Source organism: Periophthalmus magnuspinnatus, chromosome 1, assembly GCF_009829125.3.
Source record: "Periophthalmus magnuspinnatus isolate fPerMag1 chromosome 1, fPerMag1.2.pri, whole genome shotgun sequence".
NCBI lineage: Eukaryota > Metazoa > Chordata > Actinopteri > Gobiiformes > Gobiidae > Periophthalmus > Periophthalmus magnuspinnatus.
Genome location: NC_047126.1, coordinates 19,692,995 through 19,712,785, shown reverse-complemented (window position 1 = coordinate 19,712,785; position 19,791 = coordinate 19,692,995). Strand labels below are relative to the sequence as shown.

The 19,791-nt window shown below is 37.5% G+C and overlaps 1 protein-coding gene across 2 annotated transcripts in view; it reads left to right on the top strand.

Annotated features, from left to right (window-relative positions):
• Window positions 1-19,791, top strand: part of LOC117393469 (teneurin-3) — a 516,796-nt gene that overhangs the window by 461,867 nt on the left and 35,138 nt on the right. For both annotated transcript variants that reach the window (XM_055225737.1, XM_055225739.1), the window contains 11 exons: window positions 5,276-5,400; window positions 6,408-6,515; window positions 7,723-7,877; window positions 9,844-9,945; window positions 10,811-10,984; window positions 12,172-12,231; window positions 13,714-13,876; window positions 14,960-15,098; window positions 15,534-15,639; window positions 15,751-15,893; window positions 17,591-17,769. In XM_055225737.1, coding sequence (XP_055081712.1) covers window positions 5,276-5,400; window positions 6,408-6,515; window positions 7,723-7,877; window positions 9,844-9,945; window positions 10,811-10,984; window positions 12,172-12,231; window positions 13,714-13,876; window positions 14,960-15,098; window positions 15,534-15,639; window positions 15,751-15,893; window positions 17,591-17,769 — 1,454 coding nt within the window. The remainder of the gene's footprint in view (window positions 1-5,275; window positions 5,401-6,407; window positions 6,516-7,722; window positions 7,878-9,843; window positions 9,946-10,810; window positions 10,985-12,171; window positions 12,232-13,713; window positions 13,877-14,959; window positions 15,099-15,533; window positions 15,640-15,750; window positions 15,894-17,590; window positions 17,770-19,791) is intronic.

Genomic DNA, 19,791 nt, shown 5'->3' with positions numbered 1-19,791 from the left:
GTAGTGTGTGGACTAAGCAATATGATCATGTCCTCATACATAAAGGGTACATTACACAAAATGTCACTGCAGCAAAAAAAAAAAAAAAAAAAAAAAAAAATCATTTAGCTGTTGATTTTGTCATTGGCAATAATCAAGTGATAACCATTCTGCTATTCATGGGTTTTAGAGTGAAAAAATTGCAATTAACAATTCAAAACATAATACTCTATCTTTTGAATGATTAAAACACGGCGTCCATGAAAAATATGCATCTACATCCCACACATACACTCCACAAATATATTTCACCACATCTTTATGTTTAATTTAATACAATCCAATGTGATTTTAGATTATTTAGTTTCCCCCCTTGCCAGTCTACATTCACAAATCTCATTCTGTCCTTTCTTCTCTCTTCTTCCTCTGATGTCTTCTTGCCTTCCCTTCCGCTGTCCTTGTCTCTCTCTCCTTCCCTCTGTATCCGCCACTTCTCCCATAATGCATTCTGACATATCCAGATGATCAAGTGCTGTTTGCATGTCCAATACTTCGGCGAGATCTGTGCTAATTTGAAATCCACACAATCGCACGTACCCAATTTATTGTTTTAAATAAATTCAAACTGAGAAATGAGAAAAATGAGAAAAATAGGTTGTTTTTGTGGTACTTGTTCCTGTACAAAATGCAGTCCAATTAAATGTGTAAAAGTGAGGAGGGGGGTAGCTTCACACTGTATTCACACATGCCAGGTCAAATAAAGCTGTAAATAACATGTGTAGTGTCTATGAGGTATACAGTGGTCCCTCGTTTATCGCGGGGGTTACGTTCTTAAAAACCCCGCAATAGGCAGAATCCGCAAAGTACTCAGCTTTTTTACAATTATTATATATGTTTTTAGGCTGTAAAACTCCTCACCACACACTTTATACACTTTTCTCACACAGACATTAACATTTTTTTCACATTTCTCTCTTGTTTAAACTCTCTCAAAGTTCAAACCTTCGTAGGCGCCTTTGTCAGTGCAGAACGTTTCATCGACATTGTGGGTTTTGTCGGGGAGAAAACTTGCAAACACACAGCACTTCAGAGTCACACTGCGATCAAACATTTATGTAAATTTGTCTGAACACATTCTGTACTGTACAGAGGAGATTGATGGACAATGGTCTACAGTCCCTCAGCCAATCAGGACGCAGAACACAATGCACATTCATACACTGTAAAAAAAAAAAAAAAAAGCATGTAAAATTGCACCAAAAACAAATCCGCCAAACAGCGAGACCACAAAAGGTGAGCCGCATTATAGCTGTTTAAAAAATAGATACAATGTTGCTTAAAATTTACTTAAATAGCAGCCAGTGCAAGCTCTATAGTCTCTGACCCTCTGGACATGCACTGCAAAAAAGCAATATGATACTTGATCAAATTTAATTACAAACCTCTTTTTTATTTATGCACCAAAAAAAAGCTACTATTTATACTTAGACTGGCCGACCCAGTCCTGCTGTATTCTCACATGACACCACTAGATGCTACCTACGTTACTGCTGTCTGAAAGTGTGACAGCTTTGGTCTGACAGAAGAGCAGAGAGCACAGGTGAGTCTGAACAAAGACCAGGTGAGGGGACAGAGAGCAGGTTTCACATCTGCATCTACTGGTGAAAAAATCTACAGATAGCTTTAATAACATTATGACTATATTATGTCAACTTTAAAGTGCACTTTGTAACTTTTCTGATGGCGCCTGCTACCATGAAAATATTTTTGTTTCTGTGCAGTTTGTATGTTCTCTCCTTGTCTGGGTGGTTCATCGATATAGCCATGCATTTTAGCTTCTTGTGAACATTTTGAGGACATATACTCAAAAGATAAAATATTATGATTTAGATTGTAAATTGCTCTGGCAACAGTCCTATTTTTTCTTCATTCGGAAACATGGATATAATACTGACAATGGGACTGTTAAGTAATGATGTCATCACCATGGCTTTGGCTACTCCCAGACTGAACAAAGGCCAGATGAGGGGACAGGGGAACTGGTTTCACATCTGCCATCTACTGGTGGAAAAACTTAGACATGGTAGCTTTAATAACGTTAAAAATATATTATGCCATTTAAAACAAAAACAAAAAAATGCATGTTAAAAGTGCACTGTGTAACTTTTCTGATGGGGACCGGCCACCATGAAGATATTTTTGCTTTCCCTAGAATATCACAGAGTATGGCTTTAAACTTAACTATCTTGCATTTGTTAAAAAAAAAAATGAAAAATGCATTCTTGCTGTGAGTGGGGTGCTCTCTCCACAGATCTGACCTGTAACTTGGTCTGTTGGCACCACCTGCTTGTCTTCATGGAAATGCAGAGGTTTGATGTCATACTGTGTAATATTCCAGGCAAAGCAATAACATCTCCTTGGAGACAAGCTGCTAGCCAACCCTCCTCCTGTAAAGGGACATAGTGCACCTTTAAATGCCAGTGATGTTGGCTTCTTTGCAGTGTTGGGAGTAGAATAGAAACACATGTCTGGATGTATTTATAGCAGTGTTAATTATCAGGCTGTGATAATGTGATGAGAGCCAAGCACAGGGCACAGACTGCACACTGAAGGTTCACAGCAAAAACTGCAAAGAGAGGCTTATCTGACAATGTGACTGGAGATTTAGACCTGCAAGATTAATCGCAATCAAAATCGCAATTTGAATGGATGCCACATTTTTCAAGTACCATAATTTCCCCCACAAACAACAAAATCTCCTGTCTTATTCTGCATTAAAAAACTCCTAACCCTGTAGTTTAGATCTGTACAGACATGTTCTGAATGTGATTTTTGTATTAGTTTGTCACTCCATTTATCGTTGTCTTTTTGCCATTTCTGCTGGATGGGTTTTAATGGGAGCTGAACAGATTATTTTATTAAAACATAAGTCACAAATGCAATACTTGTTGGAAAAATTGCAATTATTTTTCCTAACTGGCTCAGCTTTACTACAGACACAAACATGTTTATACCAGGCAAGAAAAACTTTACTAAACTTTACTTTTTTTTTTTTTGCTGTGCTTTATTTTGCATATGAACAATTCAAATGAAAAAATGATGATTGCTGTAGTGGATTGGCATGGCATGGATACCCTCCTGCTCCACTTTTAAGCCATAATAAAATTTTTGCTTCAATTAACTCAAAAGGATAAATTCAATATTGGTTTATAGTATAATATGACATTAAAATGATAAAATAAAATATAAATATTAAGAGTCCACTGAGGATGCTTCACCCCTCTGTGACGGGACCCTGGGTGACTTGCACACAAGGCTATGTTTACCCACCTACAAAATCAAAATGTATTTATTTTTTTATTTTTTTTACAGTACTAGTCAAAAGTTTGGACACTTTTTATTTGTTTCTTCTTTATTTCTAAGATTTTTTTACACTGTATATTCTTACTGAAGACATCCAAACTATTAATGGACATATGTGAAATGTAATAAACAAAAAATAAACTACTTGATTTTTCAAAATGGCCACCTTTTGCTTTGATCACTGCTTTGCACTTCTGGTATTTGTTGACCCTGAAATAGCACAGTTGCGAAGTTTCAGGAGACTTCATCATGAAACTCATTCAGAGAAGGCCAAGGGTTTTAGCGCTGTAGACAAAGCTTTGCTACATAATTCAATATATATCTTGATGTCTTCCGTGTATGTAAAATGCATAAAGTAGTAATCATAAAGAAAAAGAAAACATTGCATGAGCGGGTGTGTCCAAAGTTTTGCCTGGTAGTGTAACTGATAGACAAATATAGCAGTAACATCAGTAGATATTGTTGCAATTGGCACTAAATTAGAACTAAGCTGCTAGCAATGCCAAGACTTGTGACTGCAGCCGTAATTTGACACTTAAGCGTATTTTGTCGAGCAGTATCAAACCATGAAGTGATTCTTAAGATGTTGCAACAGTCAGCTGGACAGTACATATACCAAACTACTGCCATCTAAGAAGTTTGTGTGAGCTGCGTTTTTCTTTACTGCAGACATTTTCAAAAACAAAGAGCGAAAAAACCTATTTCAAGTTCCTCTGCGATATCACTGTTTGCACTAATCAACAGTTTTGGCGTTCAGTTATTTCTATTTCACAATGTTAGAAGACTGCAAAATACATTACATCCATCCTGGGAGATTAAATGATTCCAAATATTTTTAGTGCATTGAAAAACCTTGTTCACTTGGGTCTGGGTAAAAAAGATCCATTTTGTGGTGAAGGACAAAAATTAACGCTGAAAGCATCCTGAGTCCTTGGGGGATTGTGAAATTTCGAAACTATTTTTCGTTGACAAAAAGGATAATGGATTAAAGTTTTCAGTGGTGAACAAAACAGCTGCTAAGGCCAATAACTTTATTACAAATTCACACCACTTTTGGGGCCATAAACTTGAATGAGAAAGACCTTCAGTGGTTCTCAGCGCTGCTATCAAAGGAACTATTGAGTGTTTTTGTTATAAACCATAATGTCTATCCTTCCTTTCTTTAAGAGGACATATGATACTTTTTACGATGTTTTTTTTTTCTGACCTTTGTTAAAATGTTGTTTCCTCATCACAAACAGACATGGAGTTGTGTTTTGTTTCATTCACACATGTTTAACACACAAATCTAGCACATTTAGACTGAGTTTTTCTCTCAAACAGAAAACTCTATGTTCCACCTTGTGATGTCATGTAGTAATACAGGAAGTGCTTCTCCATGTTTCAAACTCATACGCCTTCATTAGAAATATCTGGATGATTGCAGCCCTGGAATGGCCAATCTCTACTGAACTAAAGACAAAAGGAACTGTTAAACTGGAAAACTACCACTACATGACATCACGAGGTGGAACAGAGCATTTTGAGCTTTGGAGATGTAGACAGACTAATAATAAAGTACTACTCAAACATGGGAATGAAACAAAACACAACTCCAGGTATCTTTTTGATAAGGCTTAAAGCTCACATGAGTCAATCTGGTGTAATATACTGTAGGACCTTTAATCTAATCCCTGTTTGTTATGTGTTTGTATACTTGCATTTGTGTTATAGTTGAAAAGACCGTAGGTGCAGAATGGCAGCCACATCTGTGTCAGTCTGCCCCTAGCCCCTTTGGCTACTGATCTGCACCTTTCATGTTTTATATGAGTTTTACATTGATCCATCCCATACCCCACACTTTCAATATGTTGCACCCAATCTGTGCAATGGTCAAAACACCAAACACACTTTTATAAAATTACATTATTTACTTTTTCCTCTGTTTCCATAGTAACAACCCTGCCCATCGCTACTACCTGGCTACGGACCCAGTCACCGGTCAGCTCTACGTTTCTGACACCAACTCGAGAAGAATATACCGTCCCAAGATGCTCAGCGGCGCCCGGGACCTCATCAGTAAGACTTTTGGTTAAACTTCATATAGATTACTTTATATTTGCACTATTTAAAATGGGGAAACATTTATTAAAATGAAAATAATGTTTATGTATGTTTTTGTTTTTTTGTTTTTTTAAAATATTAATAAAATTAATTAACTATTCTATAACTATTATATTTTAGACTATATTTTTGGACTATTGAGTGCATCTGAATATAGGCCGCACCAGCTAAATTTGAAAAGAAAATATTTTTTGTACATATAAAAGCTGCACTTGAATATAAGCTGCAGGTTTTCATGTTGTAACATGAGATTTTTACACAGAAAGACGGTATACGGAGGTTTTTTGAGTTTTAATTTAAGACACGCTTTTTTTCAAACTGCGCCTGAAAATCGGCAGTATGACATCAACACGCCATCAACACAGGATGAACATATGTGCTGGGGCCATCTGCTTTTATTTCCTCTTTTGTCACCTTTTTACACCAAGTTCTTCCCGCTGCTGCCTCCAACTTAGTACCATTGATTCATTAATGCCAAACTTACGTGCAGTGGCTCTATTTTCTTCTTTGATGCCAGATCAAGTTCCTTTAACTTAAAAGCTGCATCATCTGCATTTCTTTGTGTGTTTTCCATGCTGAGGGTGTGTGCATGATGCACAAAATGACAGTTTAAAATCAAAACTAGTGTATTTTTCAGTGCATAATCTTTCCCCACATCTGTCTCACTTTTACATCTGCTGTTAGAGAGTACCCCCTCTATAATCTAAATTAGCCACACCATTGTATAGGCCCCAGGGTGCAAAGCGTGAGAAAGAAGTAGCAGCTTATAGTCCAAAATTGACAGTAACGGGGACAATGCACATTAATCTACATCTGTACTGTTGTCTGTACTAACAGATGTACAAATTCCAGATTATAGCTACAATGTTGGAACCACAGTCTCCCTGGTTACATTTTAGTGTCACCATGTTTATTGTAAACTGGATGCATGTACAGTATATCCTAACTGTATGTATTTGCAGGCAATGGAGAGGTGGTGGCTGGGACAGGAGAGCAGTGTCCTCCCTTTGATGAAGCTCGATGTGGGGACGGTAGAAAGGCCACAGAGGCTCAGCTCCTGGGACCCAAAGGTTTGTCAACTCTGCGGTTCAATAATGATAATGATTTTTGCCAATGTCTTTATTAGGGCTGCGTAATTTTCCCAGTTGTCAGTGATCAGCTTGGGTCCTTTTAATGAAGAGGTCTATAGCCAGTCCTCTGTCAGTAAAAGCAAGTGGTTTAGAGCAGAGTTCAGAGTTTGGATGTTTTTGTTAAATGGCAATGATTTCAGGTCTGTATTGTGCATGTTATATTTAACATTGTTCCCTCATCAAAAACATGCCTAAAGAGGTGTTAGATGTCATCCATGTTTCAGTAATTTAGCGATCTCTTCCGGGCCCAATTCAAACCCTCCTTATGGTTAAGTGTAAAATTCTGTCCAGTGCTCAGCCCACAGGCCTATGCCACCCATCCATGACTATTTTGGGGCGACAGTAGCTCAGTTGGTAGAGTGTTTGTCCACTGATCCGAAGGTTGAGCGGTGCGATTCTAGCTCACACAGATGAATGCTGTCGTTGTGTCCTTGTGCAAGACACTTAACCCACCTCGCCCTCAGTGTCTGCGTACACTGGTGTATGAATGTGTGTGTGAATGGGTTCCTTGTTGTAAAGCGCTTTGAGCACCTTGAAGGTGGAAAAGCGCTATAGAAAAATGTGACCATTTACATTTACTATTGACCATTATTTGTACTCTGTCACAATTAAAAAAAATTAATTGAAAGTGAATTAAGTTGCTCCCTAAAATAAAATGACTTCTCCCACACGTAAAGATCACAACTCCTCACTTCCTGTTAAGTCACTATTTTAATTTTCGATCCAATTAACACCGTGTTTCTGCAACAGTTTTAAAGTGGTTTTGTCGTATCTTTGTTATCACATCCTATACATTCTATGGTACACGAGTGTGTCTAAAGAGCCTCCATGTGGCCAATTAACACATGTTTGTGGAAAAAATAACTGCATGTCTAAATGCTACTCAAATACCAAAGTGTAGTTTGATTTAAAGGCACTGTACCTGATTTTTACTGTCTTCAAACGTGTTCCTCTCTTAATGCATTCTTATTTTCACAGGCCAGAGCAGAGTTTTGCATTCACATTAACGCTAACAAACATCATCATACTAACATCACATTCCTGATTCTCAGACGATAAAGCCTTGCTGCTGTATAAAATAATTGATTGTTAAGTACTTTGTTTTGCATGGTGTATTCTTACATGTGCGTTCTTTCTCTCGTCACAGGGATTGCGGTGGATAAGAATGGACTCATTTACTTTGTGGATGGGACGATGATCCGAAAAGTCGACAGAAATGGAATGATCTCGACTGTTTTGGGCAGCAACGACCTGACCTCTGCACGACCTTTGACCTGTGACACCAGCATGCACATCAGACAGGTAACACTGACGACATAATATGATATAAAACAGAGGTAGTAGAACACCACATAGCCAGAAGGTTAGGGGTTCAATTCCTCGACAACACTGTATGATTTTTGTTTTTGTTTTTATTTTTTTTTTATGTGTCTGGAGTTTGTCTAGTTTTCCACTGGGTAATACAGTTTTCCATATCAGCCTAAAGCATGGGACCATTAGCTGTTCCTTCAGCTTGGTACTCCTGACTCAGGTCCTCAAAATCTACAGAATTTTGAATGGATTCAGCTCAGAATAAATTACGATTTAGAGCAGTGGTCACCTATAAGTCTCTTACGCCTTACGCCTTACCTATACCACAGACATATTTGAAGAAAATGTCTGTGGACCCTACATACATTAAATAGTAATAATAATGATGATGATACTACTTTTGATTGATTGATTTGATTTTATTATTGTGTCTTGCGTACAAAGAATGGCGAGCCTTTAATAGGCTTATAAGAGACTATTAACAAAATATAATAGTCCAGACGTGTGTCACAAAAAACAATAGACTCGTTTAAACAAACTCATCTGCCGCTTCTTCCAGGCTTTACATAGAAATGACGCCAACTTATAAACATTAGAATTAACCAACATTTCATCTTGTTGTCGTCATTACACTGCTACTACTACTACTACTACTACCACTACTACTATTAATAATAATAATAACAACAACAACTACAACAATAATAATATGTACAATTCCTCTTTGCATGCGTCATTCTTCATCCGGAGCTACCCATACCACTATTTGGAAACCACTACATTGTCGGATGGTTTAGAGCAAAAGACCCCATGGGACTAACTTATGCAAATCATGGGCTCATTTAAAAGATTATTTGTTACTGTTTTATTTTTCTATTTATTTTTCATTAGAACTAATGCATAAATTTGCCAAAATGTCCCAGAACAATCCCTCCGCTGGATGATAGAGGACATCCCAAACGATAAAAGTTAAATACTATTCATAATCAATATTCAGAGTTCAGAGTTAAACCTGCCAAGTGACTAACCATCCTGTTTTTTCCATTAGAGCAGCCAAACTATGAGGTGATATTGTCCAAGCCCCTGAACATTTCTATTCTACTGCTATAGGATTTGCATTCTGATAAAACAAACATAGTCTATATAAGTCAACTTCATGCAATGTATTGATTGGTGAGCTATATTATGATATTTTAGCAGCAACCAGACCGCTGCAAGTCTGGAAAGTAGCTTACGCCCTTTTTGCACTTTTGAAACTTTTCCTCCAGCATTGCCCAGACAAAAGAGTGGACCGAAATAGCTCTGTGTGAAATCTGCACTCTTTTACTTTATTGTCCGGCGATCTGCCAAAGAGCACAAAGAACCACCTATAAGCACTAGCATTGGTTAGCTTTCATGTGCTAGCAGTACTTGACTCAGGGCAGGGGGGCTGGAGAGGTCGCTGTTTGGTCCTTGGAGCCTAGAGGACAGACTGACCACAGTGCCCCCTGTCTGTAGATAGACCTCATGGATGCGGGAGCCTTCCTCACTTAGGTTAGCTCAGTTTGACTCATATGACCTCTCCTGTGGCTAAGAAACGTTTACGAGCTGCCCACACACTCAGTCCCCAGCTTCACTCAGGCTAATATATTTTACACACAGATTATACATAGATACGTAGATGTTTATGCAAGTATTTAAGCAGATACATGTGCAATCGCAGTTTAGTCTTTGTCTGCAAAGATTAAACCGCATTTTCATGTTTTGCCACTTTGTAATACAAATGAGGGACAACAAAACCATGTAGATTTTCTTCATAATCAGGTTCTGCATTTGTGAATTTACCTTTTTAGGGAAATCTTGCTCTTGCCCCCATCTGAGAGTATGGCATCACTTTCTATAAACTGAAAACTGCGTCATTTTCGTAATGTTATAACTATATGTTTATTGCATTTTATTTATTTTTATTTTTTTCTAGGTTCGTTTGGAGTGGCCCACAGACCTGGCCATCAACCCCATGGACAACTCCATCTATGTCCTGGACAACAACGTCGTGCTGCAGATTACTGAAAACAGACAGGTACCACATTAATGTTTATCCAGATTTAGATGTTTTTAATGCTCTAAAGATATGGAAAGCTCATTTATATCATTTGGAATAGTTATGGCAAGACAAAGCAAGTTTATTTGTATAGAACAATGTAGGTCAATGTGCTTTACAGAATAAAAAAGATATTAAAATCACAATACAAACAAATCAAAACATAGATAATCACAAATCATAAAATTAACATTAAGAGAGAAGAGTGCAGAATAAAACCCTCATCATATGCAGCTAAACAGAACCATTTTGAGCCTGGATTTAAACATTGTCAAAGTAGAGGCTTGTCTCACATCGTCAGGAAGATTGTTCCAGGTTTTAGCTGCAGAAAACTGAAACACTGATTCTCCATGTTTAGTCCTGACTCTGGGCACAAGCAGGAGGCCGGTCCCTGAAGTCCTCAGTGCCATATGAACCATCCCGGAGTGTGAAATGGTTCATATGGCACTGACATGACAGAGATGTAGTTATCATGTTAAGATTATTTGATTTGCAGAAATACAGTATATTTTGACTCTAACTCTCTGACTTTGACTCAAAACATTTATTTCCAACATTTATAGGCAAGCATGTTTTCAGTCCAATTGACACAAACCTTTACATAAAATGATAAATAAATAATTTGAGGTTTATTGAAACTTCAGATAAAATAGTTTAAATATTTTAAAATCAAAAGTACTATATGTAAGATCAATATACTAAATGCATGTCTTAGTGACATTCAATAAAAACTCAGCCCTATTTTATTTCTCCTTTTCCTATTTATTTATTTTATATTCATTATTCAATAGAATATGTTAAATACTTTTCCTGATATTCCTTTTTCCTTTTCTTTGTCTGTCAGGTGCGGATCGTGGCAGGGCGTCCCATGCACTGCCAGGTGCCAGGGATCGAGTACACTTTGGGGAAGAGGGCGGTGCAGACGATGTTGGAGGGGGCCACAGCCATCGCTCTGTCGTACAGCGGAGTGCTTTACATCGCAGAGACGGATGAGAAGAAAATACACCGCATCAGACAGGTCAGACAGGGGAGGAAAGGAAAATATACACAACAAGTACCGCCTAAGAAAATATGATGCACCAGATCTAAACCAGGTCTAACGAAAGCTAAAGCCTGCCACGCTGAATCTGATTTTTACTGTCCTAAAAATCTGAAAAACAGAACTAGGGGTTGCAGTGGTCCAAAGTTTTGTTTTGTTTTATTTCCTAATGCCTTCCTATTATCCTAATTATTCAACATGATGAGTTTATAGATGCTTTTCACAAATTTTACAGAAACAGAGACAGTAATGCTAAAAACAACTAGCATGGCAACTGCACTGGTTCCTGGTTATCGTACAATAAAACGCTTTATAATTGGATGCAGATAGCACACCGTAGTATCATTTTGACCCAGAGAACTGCTTTTACAACATACAAGGCAGGTTAGATGTTGGTTATGTGGTTAGATAGGAAGATTGTTGAAGTGCCTTGACCACAGCAGGTATCCAACTGTCACTGTCTCCCTATATGACCTGTCTAGTGCCAATTTTTACTTTACTGTACCCAATAAAATAAACAAAATTGATAAAGAACAGCTGAAAAACAGGACTACTTGGGGACTAAACTTTGATTTGCATGTCTAAGCTCTTGAACTAGGAACTTTTAAATTTCAGATGTCTAACTCTAACCAGGGATATGATCTATGCAGAACTTTTTTTTTTTTCGATACCCGACTGCCAATGTGCGCCATCTGCCCTTCAAATGGTTCACTCACTTTAAATGTAACTACACAAAACTCAGAGTATGATTGTGTCTTGTTGAGATATGGCTGGCTTTAATCCCAGTTTTCTCCATCGGCTGAGTGAATCCCCAACGATGCATGTGCATATTATCGGAATGATCCTTTTCAGACTAATAGACCAACGGAGATGATAATTACCCATTGGCTGCAAAAGATTTTTACTGGCACAAAGCCCGAAATTTGCACTACAGACAACATTTTAATGAAAAACACTGTCAAAGGTACATTTTATAAGCGAGTAGAGCAGCAATGCAATCACCAAATCTTACAGTATATTCAATGTTGTACTCTTGATGTCGATGTAAAATAAATATTTGCTTGAAATGTTCTGGAAACTACTCCTACAGATTTAAAATGCAATCTGTTTTCTGAGTACGTTTTCTTTATGTATTTTTAACAATATTTCATTTTTCTTTGTTTCAGGTGTCAACAGATGGAGAAATTACGCATCTCGCTGGAGCACTTTCTGAATGTGACTGCAAGGTATGGTGCACATCGACATATTCTTTTCTTTTGTAAGAGTGTAACTTTTCTGGTGGGAGAATACACTACGTCCTTGTGTCTTTGCATTGCCTGAAATGCTCCTGAGTATGTTATTAAACTTTTATCTATTCAATATAGTATTTTATTGCTTAAAAATACCTTGAAAATATGCGTTTTTACTGTAAGTCGGCTTACTTCTCCACAGATCTGACCATTAACTTGGCCTGGTGGTGTAATCTCTTTTTCTCTATGGAGATAAATCTGTTTAATGCCATGCTGTGGAGCATTCTAGGCAAATTAATAACATTTCCACAGAGACACCTTTAATAATATGTTTTGTATTTGCTCTGCTTTTGTAGAATTGATGTCAGCTAACCATGTTGTAATTGAAATGGGAATGTCTATACTATTAGCTCATTCTTTCATGTTCCATTATCTTGTTTGATTTGATTCTTCTTTTCTTTTTTTTTTTTGACCTACTGTGTCAAAATTCCTGTATGACTTCTGTAGCTGGCGAAACAACTTTGATTCTGTTGAAAGCCGGATCATAGAAAATGGATCAGAACGAGAATCGCTGATCTAAAATGACTCAACCACAAAACTGTCTTGTCCATATCAATGAGGGATGAAGTGCGCGCAGTGAATTGGCTGAGATTAGAAGCGCACATAAGGCAATAAAACGCCACTATGAATTTCACTTTTATCTCCAGTGCAGACAATTTATTAATAATACATCAGGATCAGAGCATTACATTCACGAGGGGTTCTGCTCCTTCTGTCCAAGCCGGTGCCCACTTGTCCTCGATTAAACGTTAACTTGAATTATTGATGTAACGTTATTCTCCCCAGTTTTTTTGTCTTTTGGTCTTATACTATATGGGCAAACCAAGAATATCTATGTGCATGTCTTGCCCAAGGACACAACAAACTGCAGTGCCAGTATTGGGCATCAAACTACCCACTTTTTATTTTATGGACACGTGTCTTTGCCAAATGAGCAACTGTCTCCCCATAATACTTGTCCAATGCTAATGTACTTTTTATATATTATTTTTTAAATGTATTATTATATTCTAGAGGTGAGTCTGCCACCTACTTGTATCCATGGAGACGCCATGCCAACAAACCACGTTACAGGGCAAATCTATGTAGAGGCAATCTCACTTCTAATTTAATAAATGCCATGAAATATTCCAGCAAAGCAAGAACAGGAAAGTTATATAGTGCGCCTTTTACTCTAAATAATTCCTTACATTTCTGCACGCCTAAGTTTAAATTAAAAATGAAAATAAAATATTTGTAGGTTTCAGCTGCATGACTTTTATCTTTTATGAATCCCATTTTGAGGACTTTTAACTATTCAAACTATTAATTTTTGTCAGGTTTGGTGCCCACTTGTACTATTAAAAGTTCACTTGAATTAATGATGTAAAGTTATTCTGTTTCACTCTTTTCTCTCGTGGCCCTACACTATTTGTGCAGAACGATGCTAACTGCGACTGCTATCAAACCGGGGATGGCTATGCTAAAGATGCTAGGCTAAACTGCCCTTCGTCTCTGGTGGTGTCTCCGGACGGGACACTCTATGTGGCAGACCTGGGCAATATCCGGATCAGAGCCATCAGACGCAACCAGCCCCCCACAGGTACCACGACACTCTATGATCTCTGTAGTTTCAAACTGAGCTGGAAGACAGTGGAAGAGCTATTGAATTCATGGTGGAATCTGCTGTTTAACTGTCAGATTGTAGATTCGTTGACATGATTCATATCTGATATCTCTGTAATTGCTGGGCCTATCCACATGAAACAAAAACTAACACGAAGTTCAACATCATCTTCTTCTTTCAGCTTCAGAAAGTGAAGCCATTATTCAACTGTTCAATTTAATTCTTGTCAGTTGAAAGGACTTAAAACCATGCGATTTATATGGCAGCTTTGTGTACCCAATACCCAATAAATAATGGTTCAACATATAGCGATTTTTAGTTTGGATATTTATTTCAACAACAGTAGTTCTCCTGAGATCTGAGATTATAACATGTTTTCACCTTTCGCTTTCTCCGCCCACACACTTGTACTTAGCGATGATTGTTTAAAAAATAAACATAAACTTAATGGTCCCATTTGTATTAATAAGCCAATATTTACAATGAATAAAATGTAAAACGATGATCTACTTATGGTAGTTTTAAATACTAGGTATCTCAGTTCTAAAGCAGGAGAAGTTTATTTACCATCAGTATGTGACCCAGCACCCGGAGACATGAACCCTCAAGACAATGTGATAATGTTGTCCGTTCGAGTCTAGTACAGTCTGGTCTAGCTTACATTGTAGGGAGTATTATACCTCTGGTGACATAGGCCAAGTTAACAAGGACTGAGCTGGCAGTGAGAGCCCCCAGTACAGCTCAGAAATGGAATCTTCTTAAATAAATTAAATAAAAAAAACTTTGCATACCACTATAGTCTTGTATTGTTCATTATAATATCAATGACATAATTAATGATTTTCAGGCTGTGTAAGCGGACAAGAAAAGTAGCTGGCACAAACCCCACTCACATCTTTTGGGATAATTTTATTGTTTCACTAAATGGTCGACTATGTATCATGGGGATACTGAAGATCTGGTTTTATTTTATGAACATAATTCACACGTCACTTTGCATTGTTTTATTTAAAAATAACTTATGTAATTACTCATCCACCCCCCGTCTCTCTGCTGTAGGCTCACTGGCGTCTGGCCCCAGTTCTTACGAGGTGGCGTCTCCGGCCTCTCAGGAGCTCTATGTGTTTGACCTGAATGGGACACATCAGTTTACCATGTCACTGGTCACTGGGGACTACAAGTACAACTTCAGCTACAGGTACTTGGGCTGTGGGGACTGGGGATTTCAAGATTCAAGGTTCATTTTATTTTACGTGCTCTTTACTCATGCTCTTTACTTAGCATGCAGAGGCTCATTCAGGATCTTTGTCATTTTTATTTATTTAACCAAGAAAGTCCCTTTGAGATTTGAAGATGTCTTTTCCAAGGGAGCTCAAGCCCAAGGGGTCAAGAGGCATCAACACAACCCGCAGACAAAACATCTCATACAAAACAGACAAAACAATATAAAATGTTAGAAACAGTGACAGCTTATAGGTCTAACACAGAGCGGTCTGCTCAAAGATAAGACTCCAATGCTGTTCCTTAAAAGACTTTCGAGCACAGACTCATGAGCGAAAGTCTTACAGCAGTTTTAAAGTTTCTGTTGAATCACTGAAATGGCTGATTTGCCCGTATTATCGTCTCTTTTCAGTAACGAGGAGGATGTGACAGCCGTGACAGACAGCAGCGGGAACACCCTCCGAATACGGCGCGACACAAACCGAATGCCCGTGCGTGTGGTTGCCCCCGACAACCAGGTTTGAACCCTCAACCCTCTCTCTTTAGGCTGACTCCTCTATTGTTCCACTGTTTCGGGGGTACAGATTTTGGCGTGACACCGGTGCTCTGCCTCTCTCTCTGTGTTACAGGTCATCTGGCTCACCATTGGGACAAATGGAGGGCTCAAGTCTCTCACGGCGCAGGGGCAGGAGCTGGTGCTGTTCAGTTACCACGGCAACAGTGGGCTGCTGGCCACCAAGAGCATCCAAATCGGCTGGACCACCTTCTACGAGTGAGTGCCACGAGTAGAGTCTCAGCCCAAAGAGAGGGGCACAAAAGAGACTGGATACATCTCTTCATTTCTATATTTTGATGTCTGGATTATTCAGGGTTGTGGGCGAGAACTATCATATTGTGGGCACTGATATCTCTGTACAGTCCATTTATGACCAAAATCAGGTCTACATAACATAAATTCTATTACATTAACACGAATATTACAATTAAAAGATAAGGTTATTTGATTATTTTTTTTACCAGTACATGCAAATGTGAAACCTGAAGTGTTTTGCACAGTGACACTACAAATACATTAAGTGGAATAAGATAAAGTATAGATTTCCATGGAAGCCAATGATGAGAACAGATGGAAGGGCATCTAGGCATAAAATGCTTGTCAGTCAGTTACTATTAAACCTTGAAAGGAAGTAGGTGAAATAATTTGAAAAAAATAAGTTTATACTGCGTGGTAATATTAGATATAATGGTCACAATCGCAAATCTTACTAAATACCAATCTTGTAATGATATAATAAAAATAACTGTCAGGAAATGTGTTAAATGTAATAGTGAGTTTTGATATTTGTTCATTAGCTATAGGTTTTTCAGTATTTAAAGAAGACATAATGTGTTTGTGTCTGTTATATAGTTATATTTTATCACACTTGTAGATGATTCTGAAAACAGGAGTATGTCTTGAAAATAAGTGATTAAAGATTGCACAAATCAGTCCAAATATAACTTTGGGTGAGTAAATCCTGAGGGTAAATAAGTATAACATGGTTAAAATCTCTGAAAAGTTAATTTTGAAAATCTCTGAAAAGTTAATTTTGCATTATTATATTATTTTGCTTTAAGTATGAAAAAACTACATTTTGCAAGGCTAGTTACTCTGAAAACTATTATTTACCAAGAACTAAAAAAAACACTCCTACTTTACATAGAGGGAAAAATAACTTCATTCAGTTCAATTGTTAGACCTCAGAAATATGACTTTGTGCTTTCTAACCTCACAATAACTGTATTCTTACCATAACTATAGTTTTTACATTTGCATTGCTCCACCATAGGCCTCTAGGTGGGAACGTACCTGCAGCCTTTTGGATCATAAATATAACAGATGAGTAAAGTGAAAATGGTGCTGCTTTCATGTGCGTTCAAACACAGTGGGAGCTTTGAAAACCATTCTCCCACACACAGCCAGCTGTGGCAGTGGTCTCCTAATTTAATGATGCCGTAATATATTTTTAACACAAAATGAAGCTTTGAAAGACATGGTTCCAGCTAAACAATGTCTAAAGTAAGGATGAATTTCACACTTATTGTGATTTTTCCTGCTTGTCTCTATGGAGATGCTACTGATTAGCCTGGAATGTTCAAGTATGGCATTAAACATATTGATCTCCAGGTGCAGGTGACAAGACAAGGCCAAATTACAGGTCAGATTGGTGGAGAGGCAAGCCCACTCTGAGTAAGAATACATGTGTACTTGGGAGCAAAAAGAAAAAAAACACCTAAACACATATCAGAGTAAATGCAAAATGTGCCTGCAAACGTTTTATGAAACATTCTAGGCAACGTAAGAGAAACCATGAAAACAAGCAGGTGCTGTTTATGCTATACTACTACTGTTACTACTGCTACAACTGCTGCTACTACTACTATTTCTACTGTCTACTAATATCAACGATACCGCCATCTTTGTTGCAGTTATGACAGCGAGGGCCGTCTCACAAACGTCACCTTCCCCACGGGTGTTGTGACTAATCTCCACGGCGACATGTCATCAGGGGCCGTCGCTGTGGACATCGAGACATCGGGAAGAGACGAAGACGTGTCCATCACCACAAACCTGTCCTCCATAGACTCCTTCTACACACTCGTACAAGGTAAGACAGAAATGTATCACTAATCCAGGATCTACATTCATTACAGATTTTTATGACCAATTCTAAACAAAATATCAATACAAACATTTCTTAACACGAAACATTTTTATTGACCAGAAATTGTATATCAACTATCTTTTGTCTTATTTCACCTTATAGAAACTCAAGATAGAAACACTGCTATAAATGCTATAAATAAAATAAACATGAATAATAAGCAAATAGAAGACTAGCCTTGTAAAAAGAGAATATGTTGTGTGTCAAGATTTATAGCAACCCATGGACAGGTGATGTCAAATTACAATTACAATTACATTTTTAACGTTTAATATTCTTTCATTGTCCTAGATTTTTATTTATTTGTAATTTTGCTTGTCGTTAGCTTGCCAAACATTAAGACTGTATATATACAGACTGTATATATAAATGAACATAGCGAAATGGGAAGTGATCATGGGCACGCTTACGGCTCCATTGACTCTGGCTCCAATTCACTTTGTACTAAAAAACTGTGGCCCCTCGATCTGTAACTGCTGCTGTCAGGCTTGTCATATTGGTCTTAAATTGTTCGTATTAACCTGCTCTACGTGACAGTGGTATTTTTTTATTTTGCTATTGTGTCTGTAACTGAAGATATGAACTTTGATAACAGACAAATCAGGCGCCTTCTTTCCCTGCATTCGCTCTCATTAGTGTTGGCAAAAGGTTTGATCGACAGCATTGCTAAACCCTCGCTCCATGCAAAACCAGTGGGTGGGAAGGGGCACTACTAGTCTCGCTCTGGATTGGCTCTTTGTTTGCTGTGATATTTGTGGTCAGAATTCCAAATATGGAACTGGGTCCAAATTCGCACATGTAACTGCTGATCTGACTGGGGCCAAACGCTATGGCTGACGTCACACTCACTTAGTCGACTTCTTTATACAGTCTATGGATTTAATCTCAACAAATGAATTACCTTAATATAAAAATAAATACTAGATATCAAAAAAGTTTTTGCCAGATGCATTTGGTAAGTCTTGTGTGCATTATAAAACAACACTATTTGGAGGACATTATTGATTAAGAGCAGAGAGGGAATCAGCCCACAGGATATGTCACAGCCTGACGGACCCCTCCCTCTGAGCGCTGGTAATATGAAATGATTGTCTCAAGGAAATGAGACTCCAGTTTGGGTTTTTGTCATTTTACTGAAATAAAAAAAAAACACTTCACTTTCAATTTAAAGAGTTAGTTCCTGATACAGTTTGGGAAAAAATATATCACAGCGGAAACTGCACCAACCACACATTTTACACACACAAGTTTTGAAATGAGAAAATAGTTTATGTTCTGCCTTCTTAACTAAACAAAAACTTAAAAAAAAAAAAAAAATTAAATTAAACTTCATGAATTTTCATTAACTTTGACCTGTGTTATGTGTTAAGTAATTCAAATTTTCTTAATGTTCTTAATATTTTGCAATAAAGTAAAAACACAAAATAATATTAATATAGATTATTTCTTGCCATAATGGCCTTTAGTTTTTAATAACTTTATTTTTTATTTTCTTCCTCGTCCTCTTGCTCTCTGTCAGAGAGACCAATACAAACTTTATAAGATGGTTGTATTTATATATATATATATATAAATGTAATACATATATTTGTATTTCTGCTTGTTTGACCTTTAACCTCTGCATTTGTGGAAAGGCTACTGGCCCTATAGCTCTTCTAATACTCTCTGTAGCTGGTGCATCATGGGAAAAGTGCAGTTTACATTGATTCTGTTTGGACGCTTTGATTCCCACATAAATGGCTATAATGCCTCCAGCTCACATCCACACACTGAAACTCAACATAACCTCAACACCTCAGTGCAACCTCAACATAAACTTATGGCTAAAAATATTGTTTTATCCAACGCTAAAACTTTATTAAAATTGACCTTGGATCTGTTCTTCAGTAGCATAATCCATCAATGTACTTTTATCAATATTAAAGAAGCACTGTGTAACTTTTCCGGTACAAGATGCGCCACCTG